Genomic DNA, 27,476 nt, shown 5'->3' with positions numbered 1-27,476 from the left:
AGGATGAGTAAGAGACTTGTACTATGAGGAAAGGCTGAAAAAAATGGAGTTGTTTAGTCTAGAGAAAACTACAAATATCTGAAGGGTGGTTGTCAAGAAAAGCCAGTCTCCTTTCAGTGGTGCTCTGTGAAAGGCAACAGACACAAACTGGAAGACAGGAAGTTCCATCTCAACATGAGGAGGACCTTCTTTACTGCAAGGGCAATGGAACACTGGAACAGGCTGCTGAGAGAGGTTGTGGAGTCTCTCTCTCTAGAGACTTTCAAGACCTAACTGGATGTGTTCATGTGTGGCCTCCCCTACCTGATCCTGCCTTGGCAGGGGCATTGGACTCAATGATCTCTGGAGGTCTTTTCCAAACCCTACTATTCTGTGATTCTGTTTAAGGATATTTATTACATGAGGATATAAATGAATTAATATTTGTTAAATGAAAACTTTCTGCTGGAACCACTTGAGACTGGCATGGCCTAAACAGCCTTAAATTAAATAAAACAGCATTCTTGGGGAGGAGACAACTCTTTTGCTCCCAAAAGATCTAAAAGCAATAGGGACACATGAGTTGTGAGAGTCCAAACAGTGATATTGCATTGCTGTTTTGCTTGGACCACTTTTCCTCTTCACTTTATTTTAGACACCTGAAACAAGTTTCAAAGCAGCAGTATGTTGGAGGGACTAGGGGACCAGCAGTGAAAGTCAGAGCAGGTAGTAGAGTGGAAGCTAGGCTAGCATGGGTGGGAGATGCGTACACACAAAGGCAAAGCTGAGCCACCAAAGGCTGATGGAGCCAGAGTTGCAGCAGTGGTGGTAAGAAGGGAAAAAACATCCAGTCCTACATTGCAGAGGCAACAGAAAGCTTCAAGCTGGCACAGGGAGTGAATCTTACTCTTGGCAGAAACTGTCACTGAAGGAAGGCTAATAAGTGTGTTATGTTTGACACTACAAAGGTTTTGCTATGAAAATAACAGAGATTCACAACAGAGGGGAAAAGTGGGGCCAGAAAGATCATGGGGAGATAGCAGAGAGGTGGCAGTGTCCTGGTATTATTGTGGATCAGAAGGCCTCCCACTCCCACAGGGTGGAATCAGTGTGCTCAGCTTGCTCCCTACACTGTCTGTATACCAATGCATGCAGCATGGGGAATAAACAGGAGGAGTTAGAAATCCATGTGTGGTCAAGGGGTTATAATATGGTGGCAATTACAGAGACATGGTGGGACAGCTCACATGACTGTCATTTTTAGGAAACATAGATCAGCTAAGCAAGGTGGTGGTGGTGTTCTCTATGTGAGAGAGCAACTAGAATGTGTTGAGTTCAGCCCAGGGGTGGATGAGAGCCGAGTTGAGAGTTTATGGGTGTGTATTAAGGGGCAGGTTGGCATGGGTGACACTGTTGTGGGTGTTTATTACAGACCACCTAATCAGTATGTTCTATAGACATCTGATGGCAGCCACATAATCACAGGCCCTGGTTGTCATGGGCGACTTTAACTACTCAGTATTTCCTGGAAGGCCTATGCAGCCATCCATCCACAGTCCAAGAGGTTCTTCCAGTGCACTGATAATAATTTCTTCATGCAAATGGTGAGTAATGCTCCTCTCCTTGTTGGTTCCTCCACCATTTGCATGAAGAAGCAGTGAAGGTTGAGGGCAGTCTTGGCTGCAGTGAGCACAAGATGGTTGAGTTCAGGATCATGTGTGGTCGGAAGAAAGTATCAAGCAGGATTACAACACCAGATCTCAGCAGGGCCAACTTTGGCCTTTTCAGGCAATTGCTAAGGGAAATCTAATGGGACAGGGTACTAGAAGGCAAAGGGGCCCAAGACAGTTGGTTAACATTCAAGGACCTCTTCCTGCAAGCTCAAGATCAGAGCATCCCAAAGAGTAGGAAATCGAGAAAGGGAGCCAGGAGACCTACCTGGTTAAATAGGGAACTGCTAACCAAACTCAGGTGGAAGAGAGTCCACAGATCGTGGAAGGAGGGGCTGATCACTTGGGAGGAATATAAGACAGTTGTCAGAGGATGTAGGGAGGCTACTAGGGAGGCCAAGGCATCCTTGGAATTCAGCCTTGCGAGGGAGGTCGACAACAAGAAAAGGCTTCTTCAAATACATTGCAAGACCAGAGGCAATGTAGGCCCACTGCTGAATGAGGTGGGTGCCTTGGTGACAGAGGACACAGTGAAGGCAGAGTTGCTAAATGCCTTCTTTGTCTCCATCTATACTGCTGGCAACTCTCCTTGGGAGCCCAAGGCCCCAGAGAAAGGCAGGACAAGTGGGAAATTATCCTTGGTTGATGAGGACTGGGTTAGAAAACAGTAAAGTCAACTGGACATCCATAAATCCAGGGGTCCTGATTAGATGCATCCAAGGGTGCTGAGGGAGCTGGCAGAGGTCAGACACAGACAGACCACTCTCCATCATCTTTGGTAACTCATGGTGCACAAGATAGGTGCCTGAGGGCTGAAGGAGTGCAAACATCACTTCAGTCTTCAAAAAGGGTAAAGAAGGAGGACCTGGGTAACTATAGACCAGTCAGCCTCACCTCCATCCCTGGAAAGGTAATGGACCAACTTATCCTTGGCACTGTCCTTAGGCATATCAAGGACAAGAGGGTCATTACGAGCAGTCAACATGGTTTTACCAAGGGGAAGTCACGTTTGACCAACCTGATAGGCCTTTATGAGGACATAACTAGGTGGATAGATGATGCTAGAGCAACGGATGTGATTTATCTTGATTTCAGTAAGGCATTTGACACTGTCTCCCACAGCATCCTTGCAGCTAAGCTGAGGCAGTGTGGTCTGGATGATCAGGTAGTGAGGTGGATTGAGAACTGGTTGAAGGAAAGAAGTCAGAGAGTTGTGGTCAGTGGGATAGAGTCTAGTTGGAGGCCTGTAACTAGTGGAGCCCTTCAGGGGTCAGTACTGGGAACAGTGATGTTCAATATATTCATTAACAACCTGGATGAGGAGAAAGAGTGCACTGTCAGCAAGTTTGCTGATGACACCAAGCTGGGTGGAGTGGCTGGCTGGGTTGTGCTGCCATTCAAATTCAACAAGGGCACGTGTAGTGTCTTGGACACAGGAAAGAGCAACCCCATGTAGCAATATAGGTAGGGGACTGACCTGCTGGAGAGCAGTGATGGGGAAAAGGACCTGGAGGTCCTAGTGGATGGAAGGTTGACCATGAGCAATATGCTCTTGTGTCCAAAGCGGACAGTGGTATCCTGGGTTGTACTAGAAGAGGTGTGGTCAGTAGGTCGAGACAGGTTCTCTTCCCCCTCTACTCTGCCCTGGTGAGGCCACAGCTGGAATATTGTGTCCAGTTCTCAGTTCAAGAAGGACAGGGAACTGCTTGAGTGTCCAGTGCAGAGCCATGAAAATGATTAAGGGAGTGGAACATCTTCCTTACGAGGGGAGACTGAGGGAGCTGGGGCTCTTTAGCTTGGAGAAGAGGAGACTAAGGCATGATCTCATTCATATATATATATATGTGAAGGGTGAGTGCCAAGAGGATGGAGCCAGGCTCTTCTCGGCAATGTCCAATGACAGGACAAGTGCAATGGGTGGAAGTTGAGGTATAGGAAGTTCCATGGAAACAGGAGGAAGAATTATTTCACTGTGAGGTCACAGAACACTGGAACAGGCTGCCTAAGGGGCTTGTGGAGTCTCCCTTTCTGGAGATATTCAAGACCCACTTGGATGAGTTCCTGTGTGACCTAGTATAGGTGATCCTGCTTTAACAGGGGGATTCAACTAGATGATCTCTCAAGGTCCCTTCCAGCCCCTGACATTTTGTGATTCTGTGATTCTGTGAAAGGGAAGTCCATCAGAAAGCTTACCTAAGGACTTCTGAAAAAGGGTTACATGAAAGGGTTTAGAAAGACAGGAAGAAATCAAAGGGAGTAGATCTGCCAAGTCCCAAAGCTCTTGAGAAAACAAGAGAGACCATTTGGGCTGCAGAAATTACTAGTCCTGAGGGTGCTTTGGGAATGTGTTCTGCACTGCTAGCCCTGGGTGTGCCAGCTCTGTTTAATGATTATGACTTGGACCATGAAGTACAAAGCTGTAGTTCCACATACATATTGACTAGCTGAACTCTCTCTGCCTCTTAGTCTCTGTCTCCTTTTCTTTTTCCCCATCCAGCTACTTTTAAAATGTTTTTTAATTCTGTGAAGACAAAATCCCATTGTTGAGTTGTAGTGAGTGGATTTGGTAGGCCACAAACAATGAAATTTCCAGAGATGTACTCCAGTTCAGTGGTTTGTGTAACCCACTGCAGAGCAGAGTTAGAAGTGCAGCTATGTAGCTCCAGCACTGCTATCAGGAGAGCAAATCTTTCTGCAGGTTTTAATCTAATCTATGCATAAGATATCACATCATGTCTTACTGTTACATACTTGAAAAGCAAGTACATGAGTGCTGAAAACCTCACCCCACTAGAACACATGTCCTTTGTGCATTTGAAAACATGTCTCAGGATAACCCCACATCTATGCCCAGTTTCTGTTAATGTCTAGAGCTGTTCTGAGAAGGGTGAAGGAGGAAGAGGAAACTGGAAGTTTTCTTTTGTAATGCCTTTCTTTAAAACAAGTTTAACAAAAATCGATGCCAGCATTGATATGAAAAATCAATCTTGTCCAAAAAAGAGAAGATCCAGCAGAGACTTAAAAACATGCATACCTAACTTTGTTTTTCAGTAATGAAACCTCCACTGTATTTTATCAGCTAGAGTTTTCTGTGCCACCATCAATAGAGGGGTTTATGGAAAACACAATGAACCCAGATTTTATAAAGAATGTTTTGCGTCAAAATATTTATGATGAAGATGACACATTGAATCCTGGAACATCTGAATGTAACAAGTTAAAGCTTGACCCGACTTCTCTCACATTAACATGTAAGTGCTGTACCTTGGAGAGACTATTTCTTTACAAAGAGCAGAAGTATTTACTTGGAAGGAGGAAAACATTTCTGGAAAGAATTTGAGATTTGTTAGCAAATGTACTTTTCACAACAATGTTAAGAAAATTGTAAAATATTTTGTTTCCAAGAAAGTCTTGCTATGCTTAGCTTATAACCTAGGATTCACTGTTAAATGTTCTGATAAGAAAAGTAATAGTGATGAGACTGGTTAGTTACAGACTCAAAAAAACTTTTCAGATATCCTCTTGCCCTTCATGCATACAAATAAAATTTCCTCATATATGTGCGCACCATAATGGGGAGCCAAACAACTTTACATGTCTATACTCATTGTATATTCATATTTGAATGCTTATAAACCAAATTTTAATCCAAGTAAATTAGGATACACAATTTGGGAGTGAATTTATGACTTTTTCACAGTCAAGGATGAAAAAGCCTCCTTCTTTTCTGTCTTTTCAGAGTTTTTTGTGAAAACTTATTAATGCAGAGAAATAATTTAAAGGAACCAAATATTCCTTCTTCCAGGTTTTTTAGGTAGTGACTGCAATAATTTGGGGATTTCTTTTTTCTTTTTTTCTTCTTTCTTAGTATTGTAATCAAGGGACAAGAGAACTATCTAAAGTTTCATTTTAATGTTAACAATGTACTGTTTTAACTTTCAGAGAAACAATGGAAACACTCCTCATCTTCCTCACTGCCTAGAAGAGATGGGCTTCTTCTGCTTATTAGTAATCTCAGGGTAGAGAACTATTCATTAAGTAGAAAACTTCTAAAGATGTTTTCCTGTAAATACTGTCTGTGGTGGAATATTGTAAATGGAAAAATTGGAACATTGTAAATGGAAAATTTGGAATATTTGTAACCAGTGTGTACTCCTATAACACCACTACCTTCTTCTGTATTGTTGTCCTGATCTCAATAATCCATTTCACCCTTGTGAATGTCGTGTATCTTGTTCTAATGCATTCTTCATTGACTTGAAACCTCTGTTTTGGCTTGTCTTATGACTAAACCTGGATTCCCTGCATAAGCTTTAAAAGCAGTCTTGCACATGGCTCCTTTCTTCTTCTTTTGACTTATCCAAATTTATCTGCACAGCTACATCATTAATGTTCACTTACACCAATGCTCATCTATTGCTCTTTGTCCTGGTAACTTAATATACTGTACTTCCCCGTTGTTCCTTATAAAAAAGCCCAAAATTTTAAATATTGCTATTATCTTTAATTATGTGCAAGACCTTTGCACTAACTTATTTAGTGATTTTTGATGCTCAAAATTCCCTTGTTCCTCCTACAGTCTTTCTGAATAAGATGGTGTGATGGTTTTAAGACTGTCTTTTTAATTTTTCTTCACAAAGTTCGAGCAGAGAAAGTGAAGGAATGTAAATAAGTCGCTATTGAGTGTAATAAAGCAAAATAATTATTATTCTAAACACTTCCATTGGAGAGGTAAAAATGTTTAAGAATCTCTACTCAAAAAAAGGTTGGGGAGTTGGGCAGTTGGGGTTCTCGGCTTGCTCAGCTTCTGTCTGCTTCTTCTTTTCTGGCTGAAGATAGCATACTGATCTTGACAAGCTAAGTCTAACAGCCTCTCTGCTTCTTGACTCTCTGCTTTCTGCCAGGGGGGTATGGGGGGAGTCCTTCTGGCAGGGGGGGAGGCCCCTTGGGGAAGACCCCTTGGGGGAAGCAAAGGGGGCTTGGTTGTGTTTTTCTGTTGATTGTACATATTTGTAAATGCTGTGAATAATGTATACTTGTACATATTCATTGCATTTCATCATAGATTGTAGTTTTGCTTGTAAATGTAGCTTTCATTTGCTTCCAGACTGAGCTAGCCTGGTCATTGTAGCTGTGGGAGGGGGATTTCAGCTCTCACACTGTTACACTGTTACAATTCATTATTTTGGTGCTCCAACACGAGGCGATCGCTTGTATGATTTATTTCTACTCAGACTAGGAAGTAAAATGAAGCTGCTTTGGATCCTTTGGCATCTTCTCTACTCTGTCAGCAGTGTGATGATCTATCGATGGGCCATTTCTGCTACAATAGATAAGATTGTGAGATATGTGGCATATAAACTGTTTCTTTGGAGTAAGAACAAGTTACTGAAAGTTGTTGAGTACTGTTCTGGTTTTATCAGACTAAGGAGTTATGGTAACTCAACTACAAATCTGCCAGCAGAAGCATATGAGTTTGCTATTCCTCTTGCAGAGGGTTATGTGAACAAATGGAACCCTAAATTGATTTTTATGCTGAGCTTGAATCTAGTGTTTGTTGTAATAATCATATGGCTGCTAGTAGCGCTTGATAGAGAGAGGCATGGAGCTACTTACTCTAGCAGCTTGTGCAGATGTAAAAGAAAACATAGAAGAGCTCAGAGAGATCTGGAATTAGGTTCTGATTCTGATTCCAGTGTCCAGGAGATCACAATTAAAGGTAGAGAAGAGAAAGCTTATGAGGAAGCTGCCAATAGCTTTGGCTCAGAGCCAGTAGCAGCAGCTGCAGGAACTTTGCCAGTAACTCTGGGAACTTTGCCAGGACCTCAGATAACTGCCATGGCTATGCAGGCAGGCGCCATTAACGAGGCACAGTCTCTTCCTCCCTTTGCTGCTGATATGGAAGCAGCAGCGGATGCAGGGTCCCAAAGAGTACCTGCTGATTCTGCTGTGAATGTGAAAGCTAAACCAGTGAATTTGTTTGCCACTCTCACCAGAAAGTGCAAAGCAGCCACAGGAGGAGGTGCAGATGCTGCAGGAGAGGGTGCAGAAGGAGGTCAGGATCATTCTGTTCAGGGTCTCTTTGTTAAGAAAGATCCTTCTGATGAGGAAGAGAAGGTTAGCCTTAAAAGTCTGCCAGACATCTTGAGACCACTCATGGATGATGGAGATGTAGGACAGGATATGGGCCCTAGTAAATTAGCAACTGCTGGAAGTGCCTCTAAACTCCAGGAAATTTCATGGAGGATTACAGTAGGAGTATGGGGACAGCAAGCTCAAGAAGATGATGATGATGATGACGATGATATACAGTCGGCTAATATACCCAGACAGGAAATTAGACATGTGAGGAAAGATTACATCAGAGGAGACACTGAGCCGATCCTGAGATGGCTAGGCAGGTGTTTTGATATGGGAGCCCCAGTCTTGGTGGTAGGCAACAAGTTGGCCTCCCAGTTGGGTACGCTCTCAAAAGATGCAGACATAGATATGCATCTAGGCAAGTGCCTTGGTAAAGTTTAATCATAGAATAGAATCATAGAATCAAGAAGGCTGGAAGAGACCTCAAAGATCATCGAGTCCAACCTGTCACCCTGAACCTCATGACTATCTAAACCATGGCACCAAGTGCCATGTCCAATCCCCTCTTGAACGCCTCCAGGGATTGTGACTCCACCACCTCCCTGGGCAGCACATTCCAATGGCCAACCACTCTCTCTGTGAAGAACTTTCTCCTCACCTCCAGCCTAAACCTCCTCTGGCACAGCTTGAGACTGTGTCCTCTTGTTCTGGTGCTGGTTGCCTGGGAGAAGAGACCAAACCCCTCCTTGGCTACAACCTCCCTTCAGGTAGTTGTAGACAGCAATGAGGTCACCCCTGAGCCTCCTCTTCTCCAGGCTAAACAGTCCCAGCTCCCTCAGCCTCTCCTCATAGGGCTTGTGCTCAAGGCCTCTCACCAGCCTCGTTGCCCTTCTCTGGACATGCTCCAGCAATTCAACATCTTTCCTAAACTGAGGGGCCCAGAACTGGACACAATACTCAAGGTGTGGCCTAACCAGTGCTGTGTACAGGGGTACAATGACCTCCCTGCTCCTGCTGGCCACACTATTCCTGATGCAGGCCAGGATGCCATTGGCTCTCTTGGCCACCTGGGAACACTGCTGGCTCATGTTCAGACAGCTGTCAACCAGTACCCCCACGTCCCTTTCCACCTGGCTGCTCTCCAGCCACTCTGACCCCAGCCTGTAGCTCTGCATGGGGTTGTTGTGGCCGAAGTGCAGCACCCGGCACTTGGACTTGTTGAATGCCATCATGTTGGACTCTGCCCATCTGTCCAGCCTGTCAAGGTCCCTCTGCAGAGCCCTTCTACCTTCTAACAGATCAACACCTGCTCCCAGCTTGGTGTCATCTGCAAATTTACTGAGGATGGACTCAATCCCCTCATCCAGATCATCAATAAAGATATTGAACAGGATGGGGCCCAGCACTGATCCCTGGGGGACACCACTAGTGACAGGCTGCCAGCTGGATGTGGCACCATTCACCACCACTCTCTGGGCTCGGCCCTCCAGCCAGTTCCTAACCCAACGCAGAGTGCTGCTGTCCAAGCCACAGGCTGCCAGCTTGGCCAGGAGTTTGCTGTAGGGGACAGTGTCAAAGGCGTTGCTGAAGTCCAGGTAGCCTATATCCACAGCCTTTCCTACGTCCACCAGGCGGGTCACCTGATCATAGAAGGAGATCAGGTTGGTGAGGCAGGACCTGCCCTTCCTAAATCCATGCTGGCTGGGCCTGATTCCTTGGTCACCCTTCAGGTGCACAGTGATTGACCCCAAGACAATCTGCTCCATGATTTTCCCTGGCACTGAGGTTAGGCTGACAGGCCTGTAGTTCCCAGGTTCTTCTGTTCGTCCCTTCTTGTGGATGGGCATCACATTGGCCAGTTTCCAGTCTTCTGGGACCTCTCCAGTGAGCCAGGACTGGTGGAAAATGTGGGCACGCCTCCTGCTGGCAGTCCTTATGAGGTACCCTAGCAGGGATGATTTACCATGGAACCCTAAGCCTTGGAGCATGATAGATGAGGGAATCAAGCGCCTGAGAGAGTCTGCTGTGAGAGAAGTGATGTATGGAGATCATAAGACGCTGAATCCTGATGAAACTCCTGTTGGAACAGGCCTTGCCAAAAAGCTCATTAAGCTTGCTCCTCCTAATTATGCTACCATTCTGGCAAGCAGGATTGTGGCAAGAAATTATGGTGGAGTGCCTCCTACTGTTGGCCATTTCACTGATCAAATGAGGCAATTGGAGGATAGTCTCGTACGTACTTCTTTGGTTTCATCTATTGAAACTGTCTGAAAAGATTGAGAATTGCATGAAAGAGCTGAAGAACGAATTTAAAACCTCCATATCCAACTTGATGAAGCGGGATGATGCTGATTCCTCTTCCTCCAGATGGATATAAGTTTCAGCTGTTAGGAACAGACATCCTCCAAGAAGGCCTTTCCCAAACAGATCAAACCAAAACAGACAACAGAGGCAATCATGTAGGAGTATCTGGATAACTCGGCGTGATCAGTTTGGTGAAAACATGAATAGGTGGGATGGACAACCAACTCCTGATCTTTTCAGGAGGTTATGGGAACTGCAGAGTGGCAGAGCCCAAGGTAACAATATCAGAAGGGTAGCTGTCACTTCCTCAGTTTCCCAGGGCAACTCTAATAGCTCCAAGAGTGATTCTTATTCTGGTACCGGACATTGTGCCAGCTGTACATATGGAAGTAATCTCCACAATAAGGGGTGCCCTGCCTTCTGCCAGGGGGAGATAAGGGATAATGGAGATAACAGAATCTATTGGGAAGTATACATCCAGTGGCCTGGCACTTCAAAATTTCAGAAGTACAGGGCCTTGGTTGACACAGGAGCTCAGTGCACCATAATTCCATCATTATCAAGGGGTAGAATCTATAACTATTCAGAGAGTCACTGGTGGATCTCAAGAGTTGTTTAAGATAGAGGTTGATATAAGTTTAACTGGGAAGCAGTGGAAGAAACATACTATTGTAACGGGACCTAATGCACCTTGTATTTTGGGAATTGATTTTCTCGAGAAGGACGTTTTAAAGTCCCTAAGGGTTATAAATGGGAACCCTTTTTGGAATAGCAACTGTAGAAATTGATGGAGGAAAATTGAAGTTGTCTATTAGACCTGAGCTTTCAGATGAATCTGCAGTTGTGGGACATCATGAGATAGAGGATGTGAAGTTGACGGTTGCTTCTCAAATTGTACATCACAGACAATACAGAACCAACCGTGACTCTTTGGTGCCCATTCAAAACTTGATTCATCAGTTGGAAAGTCAGAAGGTCATCAGTAAAACTCATTTACCTTTCAACAGTCCAATTGGCCTGTGCGAAAGCAGAATGGAGAATGGCTTCTGACAGTTGATTTCCGTGCCTTGAATGAAGTAATTCCTCCCATGAGTGCAGCTGTACCAGACATGATGGAACTCCAATATGAGCTGGAATCCAAGCAGGCCAAATGGTATGCTACCATAGACATTGCTACTGATTTCTTCTCTATTCCCCTAGCAGAGGATTGCAGGCCTCAGTTTACCTTCACTTGGAGAGGCATACAATACATATTCAATTGTTTGCCCCAGGGGTGGATTCACAGTTCAACCATCTGTCATGCAGTGATCCATGACGCTTTGGAGAAAGGTGGAGATCCAGAACACATTCAATTCATCAATTATATCTTCATCTGGGGTAAAACTGTGGAAGAATTCTTCGAGAAAGGTAACAAAATCATTGACATTCTCTTGAAAGCCGGTTTCACTACTAAGTGAGACAAGGTGAAAGGACTTGCCAGAGAAATCCAGTTTCTGGGAGTGCGGTGGCAAGATGGTCACCATCACATTCCAATGGATGTGATAAACAGAGTCTCCACCATGGCAAATCCCATTAATAAGAAAGAAACTCTACATTTCATAGGTATAGTGGGATTTTGGAGGCTGCACATTCCTGGATACATTCAGATTGTGAAACCTCTCTATGATGTGGACTCGAAAGAGAAACATTTTCTGGTGGAGTCCTGAGCAACAAGCAACCTTTGACCAGATAAAGCGAGAAGTAGTCCAAGCAATGGGTCTGTCCAAACCGGTCCAGACATTAAGAACATTCTGTATACGGCCACGAGTGCCAATGGTCCAACCTAGTGCTTATGGGAAAGAGCTCCAGGTGAGACACGAGGATGTCCTCTTGGTTTCTGGGGTTGTGGCTACAGAGGCTCAGAAGCAAACTATACTCCAAGAGAGAAAGAGATTTTAGCTGCTTATGAAGGAGTAAAAGCTGCTTCTGAAGTGATTGGAACTGAGTCACAACTTCTTCTAGCTCCTAGATTGCCAGTTCTGAATTGGATGTTCAAAGGCAAAGGTTCTTCACCACATCATGCAACAGATGCTATCTGGTCTAAATGGATGGCTCTTATAACACAGAGAGCTCGAATGGGAAATCTTGAAAGACCTGGTTTGGTGGAGTTGATCACAAACTGGCCAGAAGGCACAAACTCTGCAAAAGCTCCAGAGGAGAGAGTAACTCATGCTGAGGAAGCTCCTCCTTACAGTGATCTGTCTGATGATGAAAAGAGATACACTTTGTTCACAGACAGTTCCTGCCATCTTGTTGGAAACAAGTGGAGGTGGAAGTCTGCAGTGTGGAGTCCAACACTCAGAGTTGCAAAGGCAATAGATGGAGAAGGAGAATCAAGTCAATTTGCAGAGGTAAAAGCTGTCAAGCTAGCTCTCAGCATAGCTGAACGTGAGAGATGGCCAAAGCTTTATCTCTACAACGACTCATGGATGGTAGCCAATGTTTTGTGGGGTTGGCTAAAAGACTGGGAAAAGAATGGATGGCAGAGGAAAGGAAAGCCTATCTGGGCTGCAGATCTGTGGCAAGACATTGCTGCTCGCGTTGAGAGAATCCCAGTGCAAGTGAGACACATCTATGCTCACATTCGTAAGAGCAAAGCTACTGAGGAACAACACCACAACCATCAGGCAGTTGCAAGAGTTTCCCAAGTGGACACAAACTCTGATCTTGATCTTGACTGGAAACACCGAGGTGAGCTGTTCTTAGCTCAGTGGGCCCATGATTCGTCAGGACATCAAGGCAGAGATGCAACCTACCGATGGTCTCATGACAGGTCCATTGACATTTCCATGGATGCTATCACGCAAGTCATCCATGACTGTGATATCTGTGCTGCTATTAAGCAGGCAAAGCAAATCAAGCCCTTGTGGTACGGTGACTGATGGTCCAAGTAGAAGTATGGTGAAGCCTGGCAGATTGACTACATCACTCTACCTCGTTCTCAATCTGGTAAGCAATATGTGCTGACTATGGTAGAGGCAAGCACTGGATGGTTGGAAACTTATCCAGCTCCTCATGAAACTGCACGTAACACCATTCTTGGTCTGGAAAGACAAATCCTGTGGAAACATGGAACTCCAGAGAGAACTGAGTCAGATAAAGGAACTCATTTCAAGAATAACCTTGTAAAAACTGGGCCAAAGAGCAGGGCATTGAGTGAATATTCCACATTCCCTACTATGCATCAGCTGCAGGGAAGATCGAACACTACAACGGTTTGCTGAAAACCACTCTCAAAGCCAAGGGGAGTGGATCCTTGAAAAACTGGAAGAAGCATTTAGCACAAGCAACCTGGTTGGTGAATAGTAGAGGTTCAGTGAATCTAGCTGGACCTGCCCAGTCAGATTTGTTACAAAAGGAGAAAGGTGATAGAGTTCCTGTTAGCAGAGAAAAGAATCTGTTAGGTAAAACTCTTTGGGTATTTTCTCCTTCAGGAGAGGCCAAACCTGTCCGAGGGGTGGTTTCTGCTGAAGGTCCTGGCCACACCTATTGGGTGATGCAAGAAAATGGTGAAATTCAGTGTATTCCACAAAGAAATCTAACTTTGGCTGAAAGAGTCTAAATTCAGAGTGTTGTATAGATACAACATCACACCCAAAAGGAGAATCCATGAGATCTACGGTGCATGGACCCTAAGAACCCTGAGAGCCCTGAGTCACCTGAGTGTCCCTGTTCTTTTGTTTGCTCCATGCGTGAAGAAACAAGCTGTTTTCTGTTTTTTGTGTGATTCGACCTTTTGAATCATCTACATCTGAGATACCCAGAATGGGCTATCTGCTCAATTTATTGCTTCTGTAATATGAAATATAAATGAAGGAAGAAACCTTGGAAAGAAACATGTATTGTACACTAGCACATCTGAATGCTAGAGGAAACCTTCAAGGAGTTATCTAGTTGTACTAGTGAATAGACATCTACCTGGCCTGCATTCGTAAATTGAAAGAGAAACTAGTATACACCCTTTATTACAATATCTGTCCCAGCAGTGAGGATAAAAATGAACAGATGCAAGGTATTTGCCTCAGTAATGCAGGGAGTAGTTGTTCGGTTGACAAGGGATCAGATGACGTGGACCAATACCAAGATGAAGGTGCTGAAGCAGACCCTGAAGGCCACCATGGCATGAGAGTTACAGCCAGTAAATGGCTATAACATAGAAATTAAAAATTAAGCATTAAGTTTACACAGAATAGAATGGATGCACTAACATGTTAGTGAAGTATAGATTCTTGCAATCTGTGTATAGCCATGTTTAAATGTCAATACTCTTGGACAAATTTAAGAAACCTTACGTGTCATGAGAAATATCAGCTATTGCATTTCTCTTTTTAAAAATATTATTAGTTGTTTAAGAGTAATCTGACAATTTTATCATGCATTAAATTATTAATTTTTACTTAAAGCAATTGTTTTTGTTATTCAGCAGCTCCAGTTTTTCAACTATTTTATTTGGAAAATAACCTTAGGATTTCTAAACACTGAGAGCTGTATGAAGCATCTTTCGGACATAGCCATACACAGGACAACACTTTTGTTGCTTGAGTTTTAATTGAGCTTGGGAAACAACCTGTACCAAACGAAGAGTTTACATGGCTCTTGTATTTGTAGCTAATTCTGACCTCATATTCGTACTGAGAAGAGGAAGCTGAGGAGAGACCTCATTGCTGTCTACAAGTACCTGAAAGGGGGTTGTAGTGAAGTGGGAGTCCATCACTTCTACCCAAATCCAAGTGACAGAACAAGAGTACATAAGCTCATATTGCACTGTGGGAAGTTTAGATTGGATATTAAGAAAAATTTCTTTACTGAAAGGCTGGGACTGCTGCCAGCACCAAAACTGGGAATCATAAAGGCACTGCACTGTAAAACCAGGTCTGCAGCCAGCAGTTGCATGCAAAAGAAGGAAATCTGTTCAATATTTTTTCCCAAATTGCTGTATTAGAAAAATGGAGGGAGCAAAAAAAAACATCCTTAATCAAGAACAAAGGCACGTAACGTCATGGTAGGCCCATGACATGGCCCAGTACAAACCCAGACGGGCCTTAAGATGTCTAGACAGAGTCCCTCTCTCTCCCCTCCTTCCTGCAGGAAAACAGGGCAACGCGGGAAAAGGAACAATGGGGACAGGACTCCTGCCTGTCTGGTAAACAAGATGTTTATCTGGGGTGAGAGCAGGTAAGCTGACCACTGTTCCCCCAGAAACACGGTCTTTGCTGCTGCCTTTTATGGTTATAGTCTGGCAGAACGCCTTTCCATTGGGCAGCTACACGTTAGCTTTAGTGCCCCATTGGACCAATCAATCTCTGGCATTTTGTATATATACAAGTGACTTGGTAGTCACCCTTGCTTTGCCTTGCCTTGCTTCAAACCTGCTGAAGCCTTGCCTTGCTCAATCTCGCTTCAAGCCTACTTGGACCCATCTCATAGAAGCTGCCTCAAGTTGCCCTGCCCTGCCTCGAGTGCCTGGTCCAGAGCCTGGGATAAAGCCACGAGCCATACACATGCAAGCCAGAGAAGCCATAAGCCTAGAAGCCGGAGTCACCTAGCCTGCTTCCCCTTGCCACCAGAATCATGCCGTGCCTCAGTTTACCCAGAGAACAAGCAAGCGCCCATCACGACAAGTGTCGTTAACTGCCTGCCTTCCGCTGAAGCCATATCACCCCTGGGACCACACGGTAAACCTTTCTTACTGGCAATCCCTAACCCCTAGCCCTAACCCTAGCCAGGTTAGCTAGCATGCTAGCGCTGTACAAGAGCGCCCCAAAGCTAACACAGCATCAGCAACATCCCTGTGTGGGTAAAACTAGCTGTGAGTAACTAATTCATTGTCCTTTGGGTCTAAAGGTTCTTATCGAGCCTCCCCCCACTGTAACTGAGCGCTACCATCTCTCGGAGACTTTCTCTTTCCAAGTTGTTGTCTCCTAATTTGCATAGAATAGTTTGTATTTGTCCTAAGACTGTATATTCCCATTATAAATATATCTTCCAACTGTACAACGATCCTATTCAACGAGTTTTGACATATTTATATTAATAAAGGGTTACTATTTTTTTTAATACCTGTTTGCCATATTGTTTATTATTGCTGTGAGGGTAATTAATTAATAATATTCCCTCCTTTGACCATAACATATAACTACTTTATGAACTCTAAACTGCTGAATAATTGCTTTCTGTCCTATGTGCACGTCCAGAAATGTAGCTTGCAGAGGGGTGGTGTGCTATGAGGAGGTTATATTGTGGCATTGCAGAGAGCCAGACTTGAGATTCCAGCAGGAGTGAGCTGCAAGCACTATGCCATGGAAAAATGACCTGGGAATCTTCTGTGAAGAGGTGTGCAATTACCACCTGCACAGCATTGGCTTTACATCCTTCTAAGTTGCTGGAATTTTTGTTTTGCGTGCAGTTTTTTGCTTTTTTATGTTTAATTCCAAATACGTTAAGACTCCACTCTGACATAAGTAGCATGATATTAAAAGGGGAGGAGGACAATTTGATAAATGAATTATATAGAAAAATTGTGCACTTTGTAATGGTATATATCAACCAGCCTGGAAAAACTTTGGAAAAGATAGGTGCACCTAAGAGGTCTGTGCTTTCCTTTAAATAACCAAAACACACACCATCCCCAGCATACACCCCCCGAACCAAACAAACAAATCATCAAGAATGGATGTTATTACTGCATTTTGGAGATTTCTATCAGTAGTTCTGCAAGGCTAATCTAATTTTTTTTAAGTACTGTAAAATTCCAGGAAAATATACAGCCTCAGTTGTTTATTGTAATGAAGAACCTAATTTTCTACAGAGTAACATTATCTTATAATGGCAGTTGCTACCGTTGCCGTTTCTCTTGGTTTAATAATCAAGTCCTGTTCATGTCTCTAATCACCTTTTCATGGACAGATTTGTCTCACTGAAAACGACTGGCAGATGTGTCCTAATGAATAAGCTTGTTAATGAGGGAAAGAGATGTTTGTCTGAAGAGCTCACAGCAGAGGTAGAATGTTCAGTAAAGATGCATACTGCTAGCTTAAACATTCAAGTAAAAAGAGTGCCTTGGGAGCAAAAAGTGTCCTGTTTTAAGTTAACAGGACATAATCATATTCACCATGCTGTTCAATGCTGGTGGTAGTTTCCTTCCTCTTGAGCATGTTGACCAGTGCATATTCTGTCTGATTACTGATGTTAGTTACAGAGGTTTTATGCTGTCTGTTGTGGCTGACAATAGAATATCAAGTCCACTGGAATTCATAGAATCTTCTTTGGCAAAATGCTCCTGAAAGGTCAGGGGGAGAGAAAGCGGGAGAGAGCGAGAGAGAGAGACTTCAAGATGAATGTACATAGTACCAAGAATGGTTTGTAAATCTGCATTCATTTCCCTATTGTGCAGGCTCTGTCTGGACACCAGGAGCACCCAATTACATGTGCACACCTGCTGTGGATGGAGAGTACAGGCCTGTCCTGAGGTTGGCACTGCTTAGTGGTAGGCTACATGGTAGGCTCATCACCCCCCACACCAGGAACCACAGCAGCACAATTGCATCATGCTCTGCCCTAGCTGCCCCAGGGATGTCCCAGGAAACACATTTTCCTGGTTAGTTCAGGGTGACATCCACCTAATGAATGAATAGGAGCACATGAGGGTGGAGGCGCAGTTGTTAAAGGCATTGGACATACTATCAATGTGCATGATAGAAAAACATTCGAGGTTTGCACAAGACTTATGGGATGTTCATGGGAGGAACTAAAGGAAGAGGTTAGGGTGATGTGCAGTGTAAAAAGCACAGGAAAATGGAGGAATAAAGGGAGGATCAGGGCAGTCACAGCCAGCTGCCAGAGAGATCATAGGTTCTGGGAATGAACTAAGACCCTGAGAGCATGGGTGCATGTGTCAGTGTAGGAGACACAGTGTCCTGGAAGGGGCCCTGGTCTCACAGAAGATGCACTAATGGCTAACCTCCTTGTGGGTGGCTTTATCTAATGCTCTCCTTGAAAACAGAGGGAGGAGAAGGAAGAGCCATTAATGAAGAATGAGGTAAGATTGTACGAGTAGAATTATAGAATCATAGAAATTTTTCATTTGGAAAAGACGTTTAGGAACATCAAGTCTAACCGTCAACCTAACACCACCATGGCCTTTAAACCATGTCTTGAAGGGCCACATCCATGTGCTTCTTGAACACCCCAAGGGATGGTGACTCCATCTCTCTGGGCAACCTATTCCAAAGGCTGATCACTTTCAGTAAAGAAGTTTTCCCTAATGTCCAATCTAAACCTCTCCTGGCACAATTTGAGGCTATTTCCTCTCATTCTATCACCTTATACTAGGGAGGAGACACTGACACCCACCTCACTACAATCTCCTTTTAGGGAGTCGTAGAGAGCAATGAGGTCTCCCTCAGCGTCTTTTTCTCCAAACTAAACAATCTAAGTTCCCTCAGCAGTCCTTGCTCTCTAGACCCTTCACCAGCTTTGTTCCCCTTCCCTGGACATGGTCTAGCAATTCAATGTCTTCCCTGAAGACAGTATTCAAGGTGTGTGTCTATTGTCTGTGGTAGTAGTATTTTAAGTGGGTGATGCTGAGTTCATGCTAACATTTGTAGCTATCTTTCATACTGTTAGTGGAACGGAGGTCTCTGCTCCAGGAGTTAATAAGACCAAAGGATTCACTTTTGTTTTTCAAGCTTAGAAGTGAAAAAGAGTTGTTAGAACATAATCTCTGCAGAATCTGTCTTGGATTGCCCCATTTTGTTAAATAATATTTTCTGTTCGGATTTTGCTTAGTGTGGAAGATCTCCTGACTTCACTGCAAGTAATTCTGAGTTTTGATTTGAGGATTTATAAAATTTTGAGATTTAGAAATTCTGGAAGTTTTAAGAACAGACCAATCAGGGTGGACTTGCATTCCCTACCTGGAACACCTCTTGTCCCCTCCAAAATGTAGGTCTACTCAAGACTTGCTCATAGTCAAGTTTTCCAGAATCCTTCCATTATCCAAGTTTTGAAATAATTGTTATTACTAACCTTCTCTAACAGTTGAGAAGATTGAAGTGAAGACATGGAGTGATTTGTGCCACATATGGATGGTGCAAGAGGAACAAGCATGATGACTTGAGATTTTGATTAAGTCTTTCTTTATTCACAGGCCAAGTTTAATACTCAGAAAGGGAGTTTCTCCTTAGTGCCCTAACCACCCTCCCAGAACTGTCTTCAAACCACACTGGGGCTTTTACTTGGGACACCAAAAACCTTCAAAACTAGGCAGCTACTTAACTGGGTTCCTCTTTATAGCTCCACCCCATTCTCTGCCCCCACAGTCCTCATGCTCACATGTACAAATGATAAGCTCATTTAATCACAAACTTTTGTGTCATCTTGCCCACTTTTCTTCTCTTAAACACCCACATATCTGCTAGGCCCCAATTTTTGTTTTATTGATGTCATCCTTAAAAAAAGAAAAACAACAAACAAATATATGACAGACCAACCAGGTTGAGCTGCCAAATGGCAGTGTTTTGTTCTGGGGTGCACAGTGCTTCTGGTAATCATTCGTCAGTCCTGACTTGAGGCAACTTCACTTACCTTCTACTAAAGTACTTACAAAGTAGAGGAAGCAAAACACAGGTAGTCAGCTGTTGTTTCTTGAAGCCAAGCATATTAACAAACAAGTACACAAGACTGTGAAGTGCATCTGCTGCGTGGCTGTTCCTCCACCCCTGCAGTCTGAATGATGTTTGGGCAGAGAAGCAGGGCACACACCAGGTTATATATTTGCCTCTTAATTTGGGGTGCACTGCCAGAGCTCCTGAACCAGGAGCAGGGAAAGAAAGAAGGGCTGGACAATGTGTTTATCATTACAGTCTTTCCTATGTGTACTCCCTTGCAGTACTACCATTTGAGCCATTCTGGTTTATAAGAAACCTGACAGTGTATGATTTTATTGGTGGGGTTTTTTCCCCTTTTCTTACTCCTAGAGACAGTGAGACATTGGAAAAGGAAACCTTATTCTCTTCCAACAGAGATTTAACCATTTTTTATTTCACAATGGAAAGATTCACCAAAAGCTTTTAAGCCTCCAAGTATTAAATCTCCCTTGGTCTTTCAAATGAAGACTTGTTTTATTAATAGATCTGGCTGACAATAGCCTAGTTAAATGGCTCTTTATTAGAAGATGTCATGCGGAAACTTTCTGTGCAAACATGCCAGTTAATGAAACTGTTGGCAAGAGAGTAGCTACTAGAAAGGTAGGAAGAGGGGAAAGAGGAAGACAACACAGAACTAGCCCCACAGTCGTAAGGTGCCCAGTGGATGGGGACACTCACCTAGTTCAACCTCCTAATTTGTTTGATTTGGGCCAGGCAGCATCACACTCAGGCTCTGAAGTTGTAAGAAAGTGTTGCAGTCTGGTTAGCCACCAAGTGCCCGAGAGGGGTGCTGTGCATCATTGTACTTTATACACATACATTTATTTTGTACTTAGGTTCAAACTGATGAATTATGGCATCCCAAGCAAATACTCCTATTATGAACTTCTGTCTCTCCTGCAGGAACATGATGGACACCCTATCTTTCTGACACATGGACGTTTTGGACTAAACTGCCCCAGAAAGCAGAAAAAAATTTCTCATTTAGGCATTACCTTGACGGCACTTCTTGGATTACCATAGGTCTGTGCTGAGGAAAGAGGAAGAAAATATGTAATTGTCATTCTTTCGTGTGGTAACAGGACACAAGGATTTCTGCAGCACATGGTTTACTCAATCCTAGGTAAAAACCAAGTCCAGGCTGTGCAAAAGCTTGCATAATATGAGCTGGGGGAAAGGTAGAATCTCTGAGGGCTAAATAAATCTGATACCTTTTCAATATTTACTTCTTCTCTTGTTTTACTTGAGTTGTCATGCAGCACCTAGATGTGCAACTATTTTTTTTCTCTGAGGGTTTTCTTTTTGTTTGCAGTTTTGGTTGGTTGGGTTATTTTTGTCTGGTTTGTATTTGGGGTGTTTTTTCAACTTAGCTAACAAAAGTTTTACATGTCTCTTAGAAAGTGCTGTTCTTGCTTGTGCTTTGACTTCATTTCAGATTTAAGGTCAATGCAGCTTTAATTCTGCCTGGAATCACTGCCTCAGTGCTGAGGCACAGAGGCACTGTGCAATTTGCTGTGCACCTGAGAGTGCACTGGCTGTCTGTGCACATAGGTTCGATAGGCTCAGAGCTTCTAGGGAAATTGATTTCTTTCTCCCATAGGCATCTAAACAGTAGAGGATTGCTTGCATCATCCTTTCTCACAGCTTTATTTTTATCTGCCTTAGGTGAGTCCTATTATGAGATTGATTGCAATACTCAACATTTCAGAGCTGTGCTTTCAACTCTGTTGAAGATAACAGGGTTTTTAAGCAGTACTGCATTAAAGCTGCCATCTTAAGTAACTTATGATGTTTCATACATTACTGTGCTGACTTGATATTGCCATGAAATTGCCAATGTACACAACTAACAAGAATCTGTTCCACTCTTAACCATTGTGAAAGTGGTGAAAAGTATTATACCATCTCTACATGAATGCCTTTGCTCCCTGATGGAAAAAATAACAGTCTGAATCAAAATCAAGACCTTGTGATTCACAGATCCTGGCTAATATGTGAATTTTTCCAATTTGCATATTTATTGTGCAGAAGCTACTTACATCATACCAAAGTCTGATCAGAAAAAGTCCTAACTGTATTTGTATGTATATGGAATGGGGGCTGGTGTGTGACCAAACACAGGATGTGCTGTGCTGATAACCCTCTTCTTCCTACAGAGCTACCTCTTGTTTGTAGGGGACAAACTGAGTTGTAGCAGAGATGCCCCACGGAGTAAGTGCTCCCCTGTGGCTGTTTGGGTGCTTTACAAGCCTGCAGGCTCATTTGCAATGCAAAAAGGCTGACTGTCCCATCACAGAAAGCAGCTTAGAGATGACTGAGGCTGGAGACAATGGCTGCTCCCTCACAGAACCTTCTCCAGAAATGAAAAAGAAGCAAAAAGGCCCCAAATAATCCAGTGAGGTGGGGTATCAAGAGGGCACTGCCATCCATTGGATGCAAGTAGATTTCTCTTAGCCACAATGCAAAATGCCTTACTGTGGCTGCTACCCATGGCCATGCTTGTGCCTGCCTCTGCAGTGATGCTGCATGCTGAGGAGATCTTTCCCACACCTCCACCCATGCCATTCCACATCACCCCTGGAGTGCTCACAAAGCATCTTTACTTACTCTCCTTGTAGGAGTATCTTTTTCTCCTGATGGGGACATGCATTTTTCACCTAGAGTATGAAAATAGGGGTTAGGTCTGATGCGGGTTAGTCCTTACTCCTTCCCTGCCAACCTCTGGACATCCGTGGTATCACTAGCTTTTCAGCTAAGTCACTTTATGCAGCTTTTCTGCCTCTGCCCTCCTAGGCTTTCCCATGTCCTTTGCAAGAGGTAGCCCCAGACAGGTTTTCTGGGCTTGTACATATGAAGTGCCTCCAGACAGGTGAGTGAGCAGTAAATTTTGGGAAGAGATAAGAGAGAACAAGCCCCAATGCCTTCCAAATTATTCATATCAATCCACTCTCTGAGGTGTCTTGGTGAAAACCAAATGGAAGAGAAATATGGTGTTTGTGTAACACAAATCTGCAAATGAGTGCACAGCTAGCAGCCAGTCCAGCTCCTGACACATTTAATCTCCAGCAGCTGAAATAGTCTTTGCTGTTTCAATTAGAAGATTATACTTCCAAGTTGAAGTACTGAAATTATTCAGTAAATTTAAGATCTTTAGCATTACATCTGGATTCCTGTTACCAAGTGTATCAGTGTGAGAGCTGAAATCCCCCCACCAACAATAACCAGGCTATCTCAGTCTGGAAAGCAAATGAAAGCTGTATTTACAAGCAAAATCTACAATCTATGATGAAATGCAATGAATATGTACAAATATACAAAATTCACAACATTTACAAATATGTACAATCAACAGAAAAGCACAACCAATTTCCCTTTGCTTCCCCCAAAGGGGCCTTTCCCAAGGGACCTCTCTCCCAGGGGCCTCCTTCCCACCGACCCACCTGGCAGAAAGCAGAGAGTTAAGAAGCAGAGAGGCTGTTAACTTAGCTCGCCAAGGTCAGTGTGTTATCTTCAGCCAGAAGAGAAGAAGAAGCGGTGGACAGCCCAGCAAGTTGCGAACTCAGACCCCGACTGCCCTAACTTTGTTTTGAGTAGTGGTTCTTAACCGTTTCTATCTATCCAGTGGAAGTGTTTAGAACAATCATTATTTTGCTTTCTTATACCCAATAGTGACTTATTTACACTCTTTCACTTTCTCTGCTTGAACTTTGAGAAGAAAAATTAAAAAGACAGTTTTAAACCATCACACCAAGCTTTTTTGTAATAAGGGTTAGACTTGGTAAAGAATGTGCTGTTGCTTATAGTTTACAATTTTCTGCTTGCAAAAAGCCTCTAAAGCAGTTTACAAAATTTGTGCAACGTGGTACTGATATTTACAGATTTACATATATAACAAAATGTCATGAATCTGATATAAGCGGGTTTGTGGTTTGTTTGTTTGTTTTTAATCACCTATATACTCTGCTTTTTTTCTTGTTTATGTATTCCACTGGCTTCTGATTATTTAGTCCCTCACTGAGACAGAAAGACTGTTGGGCTTGGCTAGCTCTCCCCCTGGACTGTGAAAAAACAAAATATATATGTTCCTGTAGCACATTAGACCTGTAAGCTGCTTCACAACCCTTACTTAGTCAATAACTTTCCTGTGAGAAAATATATTGTGTAGTCTAGGAAAGCATTTCTCAGCACCTGCATTCATATTACAGACATGATGGCTTCTTTGTGGCAGGTACCCAGCAGTTAGAGGAGGAGAGCCTGACTTGTGGTTGGAGGGATTTTTGGGGGATTGGCTTTTGTTGGTTTCTCTTGGAGGCAATTTTAGATACAGCTTTATCAGTGAAAATAATGGAAAATAGTTCTGGCTAGCAGTCTCAAAAAAGAGGAGAAATGTGACTGGAGCCTCTAGGCTCCAGAGGCGTGAGAAGTGCTCAAGTACTCAAGCCAAATATAGAAGTGCCACTAAATAGTAAGTTCTCCAAACAGAATAGATGAGATGAAGTGGCAGACTTGGACACGTATAGAAAGAAAAGGGTCAAGAGAATAAATACAGGGAAGGCAGTGAGGTCTATGGATAACAGGTGGGATGTGAAATCATTCAGCTCCTGAATGTGACATTTTCTCCCACCAGCTGCAACATTAAGCCACCTGCTGTTAAAAGCTCCTGTTTGTTTTAGGTCTGCTTTACAAACCTGAAACTAAGGTTGCCTTCAACCTAATTTTGCTTTGGACTTATCTGCCAAAGGGCTAAAGAGACAAAGTAGTGGATGCCCACAAAAGGCGACTTCCTGGGTGCAGATGGTGGGACACTTCTGGTTTTGGTCACACATGCACATCCACTGAGGCGCCTTTTCTAAGGGGTGATGCCAGCCTCTTTCTTTTAGAAAGAGAATGCTATGGGAGGGAGGACTTCAATGGGGAGCCGCTGCAGCTGTTTGTCTGCATCTAACTTAAGCTCCTTCAGAAAGAGGTTACTGGTACATAGAATCATGGAACTGTTGAGTTTGGAAGAGACCTTTGAGATCATCAAATTCAACTGCTTGCCTAGAGCTCACAATCCCACCACTGCTTCTAAGATAAAAGGTTAGCAGAAATAGCCAGTTGCTCCCTGGCTTCTTAAACCCACCACCTCCTAACACAAAATTGCCAAATCCTCAAAACACCCAACCTACTGACCAAGCAGAAAAGTGACATACTTGCTCTGTAGCTGGCTGCTTGACAAAGAAAGCGGACTGCCCCATCACCTCAGTACATTTTAATTCCATCTACTTCTGGAATCAATTGCCCTGGGCACTCTTCCTGGACCCTACTAGCGATGGTTGGTGTTCATGATGTAGGCTGATTCTCCTCAAGCTGATGAACTTTGCCTGCCAGTCTCTATGGAATGATAAATCAGGCTGCTGAGTTTCCAAGCATTGTAGACAAAACCCCATCTGCAGGTGTTCATCAACTTTGATTTTTTTTTCTGGGTCTGGTTAAAGAGATGCTGACAGTTGGATGGTGTGACTGCATGAGCATCATTCCTTAGGAATCTGGGTTTATAATGATATAAGCTGTGAATGCACAACAAAATGCTTTGGGGAGAGGTTTTTTTGTTTTGGTTTGGTTTAATTTTTTTTAGGTAGCTACATGTCTAGTGTCTAAGACAGAAACAGGAGTGTTTTGGGGAATCTCAGCAAAATTGTTATGGATTTCATCCAGCAGCAGTATTATGCACCTTCAGGAATGCAGGATCAAGCTGGCATGGGTGAGCTTGACTGTTGAGATATGTATAAACTTTCATATCATCACCTAAGCTTTTTTTTTAGCTGAGTATGAGGCTGCCTGTGCTGTGGAGCAGAGGACTCCTTCCTAGTCACCCCTTCAATCTTGGTCTCTCATGCTGCTGGGGTTGGACCTCTACAGCACTGGAGCTTTGCAAGTATACTAAGTCACCGTACAGGGATTACAGTTTTTCTTTAAAAAGCCCCAAACCAACCCTTGTCATTTCTCCATCCCTTCAGAAAGTCCCATCTTTATCAGCAATCAGGTGGCTATAACTGAGGAGTGATATACTATGAGGATTCACGGCAAGCCTGCACTGCTAATCAACAGGAACTGCAACAGGATGGGTTGCAGTTGCTCTGTCCTGCAAGGGCAGCCAATTAATGTTCTCCCCATCTTACCTTTCCTGACAGTGATTTGTTAGAGAAGATTTTTTTGAAAGTGAGGAAAACATAGTTTGGAGTTGCATTAACACCCCACTGGTGCCATCTTTTATAGCAGTGAACCTTTCTCCCCTCCTTTCTGATGGGGGATATGGGTTTCATGGCCACATCAACAGATAGCAGGAATAATTTGTTATATGAAAACCTTGCTTATAGTGTTCTGCTCCTAAAAAGCAGCCAAGAATGTTTTAAAATGCAGCATAAGACCCATCTGTAAGTGTGACACAGGCACTTAAAACAATGGGGATTCAAGTTTTTAAGACGTATGAGCTTCTTGCTGCTCCTTGCAGCAACAGGTGAGGCCCCATCAGCTTCACCTGGATTTCATTGTCTTGACTCAGACTGTTTCTGAGATCAAGTCTTTATATTTTGGAAACTTGTCCGTTCCCTCAAAGACAGGTAAAGAGGAGACACGTTAGACATCTGTCTATAGACATGTATGGAGGTAAGGGAGGCACTCTCTTTGGAAACAAGCAGAACTTTTAATTTTGACAACTGAGTGCCTCACCTGAGCTCCTTAAAACCAAGTAAGCAGTCAGGGTACAGCATTCAGGTGTTGCATGACTTTTTGTTTGATCTACCAAGAAGACAATTGGAAAGAGAAGGAATTTTCCTCACTGAGGTTCTTCAAGGAAATAATTTGTCCACACAGTGGTTTTGTGGTTGCTTCTACAAGGAGAGTTGTTACTGGAGAGCTCTGATGCCTGTCCCTTAGTAGGAAAAAAAGGCACAGACTGAGAACTAGCAGAAGCAAGGCCGTGATACGAATATCTGGCAAAGCAAAGTCCAGAGACAGTGGATGCCTAGATGAGAGAGCCATCCAGCACCTACTACTCTGCCTTTTCTGGGCATCTTTTCCTATGCCTGTGGCTAGTGAGGCTGAGCGAAACACTGAGGGTGAGGAATGAGAGAGCCATGAGCAGCTGTGACGTCACGGTGGGGTGTCCCAGCCAGGTTGAGCCAGCCATGGACACCCTGTGAAGTAACAACAGCTGTGATGCCTGGCTTTCATCTGCTTGTGTCTGGGGATCTGTTACCTTCCTCACATTTGTAATATTTAGGCACATAGCAACCACCTTGAAAAAGCCAGGCTGATGTACTACAGCATGTGAGTTGCTGCTTTTCAGCTTTCCTGCATGTCCTGTTTGCATGTGATAAACTCAGACATATTCTAGTGCTTTACGCTGCCCAAGTAGCAAGAAATTTTCTAATATAATTCCAGGTAAAAGGGATATTTCTAATATAATTTGACCCCCTTTCTATGGGTGATATTAAAGAGGGCTGTACTGAGCAGTGGTGAATCCTCCTGAAAACCCTCACCCCCAGGTCATAGCAGAAGGGAAGTCTGGCTGGTGCCCAGCAGTGATCTAGGTCCCTGCACTGATCATCTGCAGCACAGGCAGGACCAAAAGCAATCTGCCTATTTTAGGTGCCTCCTGCTGTGCATTTTAGAGATAGATAATGGTTGATCTTGATGACCTTAAAGATCTTTTCCAACTGAAACAATTCTATGATTCTATCCTCCTTTGTATTCACAGGTCCTTAGGAAACAA

At 43.5% G+C, this 27,476-nt stretch overlaps 1 protein-coding gene across 1 annotated transcript in view; it reads left to right on the top strand.

The window, feature by feature from the left end:
- The window catches only part of CUNH3orf52 (chromosome unknown C3orf52 homolog), a 56,001-nt gene that overhangs the window by 7,000 nt on the left and 21,525 nt on the right, over positions 1 to 27,476 (top strand). The window contains exons 5-7 of the mRNA XM_054398718.1: positions 4,701 to 4,900; positions 7,369 to 7,580; positions 7,881 to 7,994. Coding sequence (XP_054254693.1) covers positions 4,701 to 4,900; positions 7,369 to 7,580; positions 7,881 to 7,994 — 526 coding nt within the window. The remainder of the gene's footprint in view (positions 1 to 4,700; positions 4,901 to 7,368; positions 7,581 to 7,880; positions 7,995 to 27,476) is intronic.

This window comes from Indicator indicator, unplaced genomic scaffold (genome assembly GCF_027791375.1).
Source record: "Indicator indicator isolate 239-I01 unplaced genomic scaffold, UM_Iind_1.1 iindUn_scaffold_87, whole genome shotgun sequence".
In the NCBI taxonomy this organism is placed as follows: domain Eukaryota; kingdom Metazoa; phylum Chordata; class Aves; order Piciformes; family Indicatoridae; genus Indicator; species Indicator indicator.
This window is presented reverse-complemented; position numbering and strand designations above follow the sequence as displayed.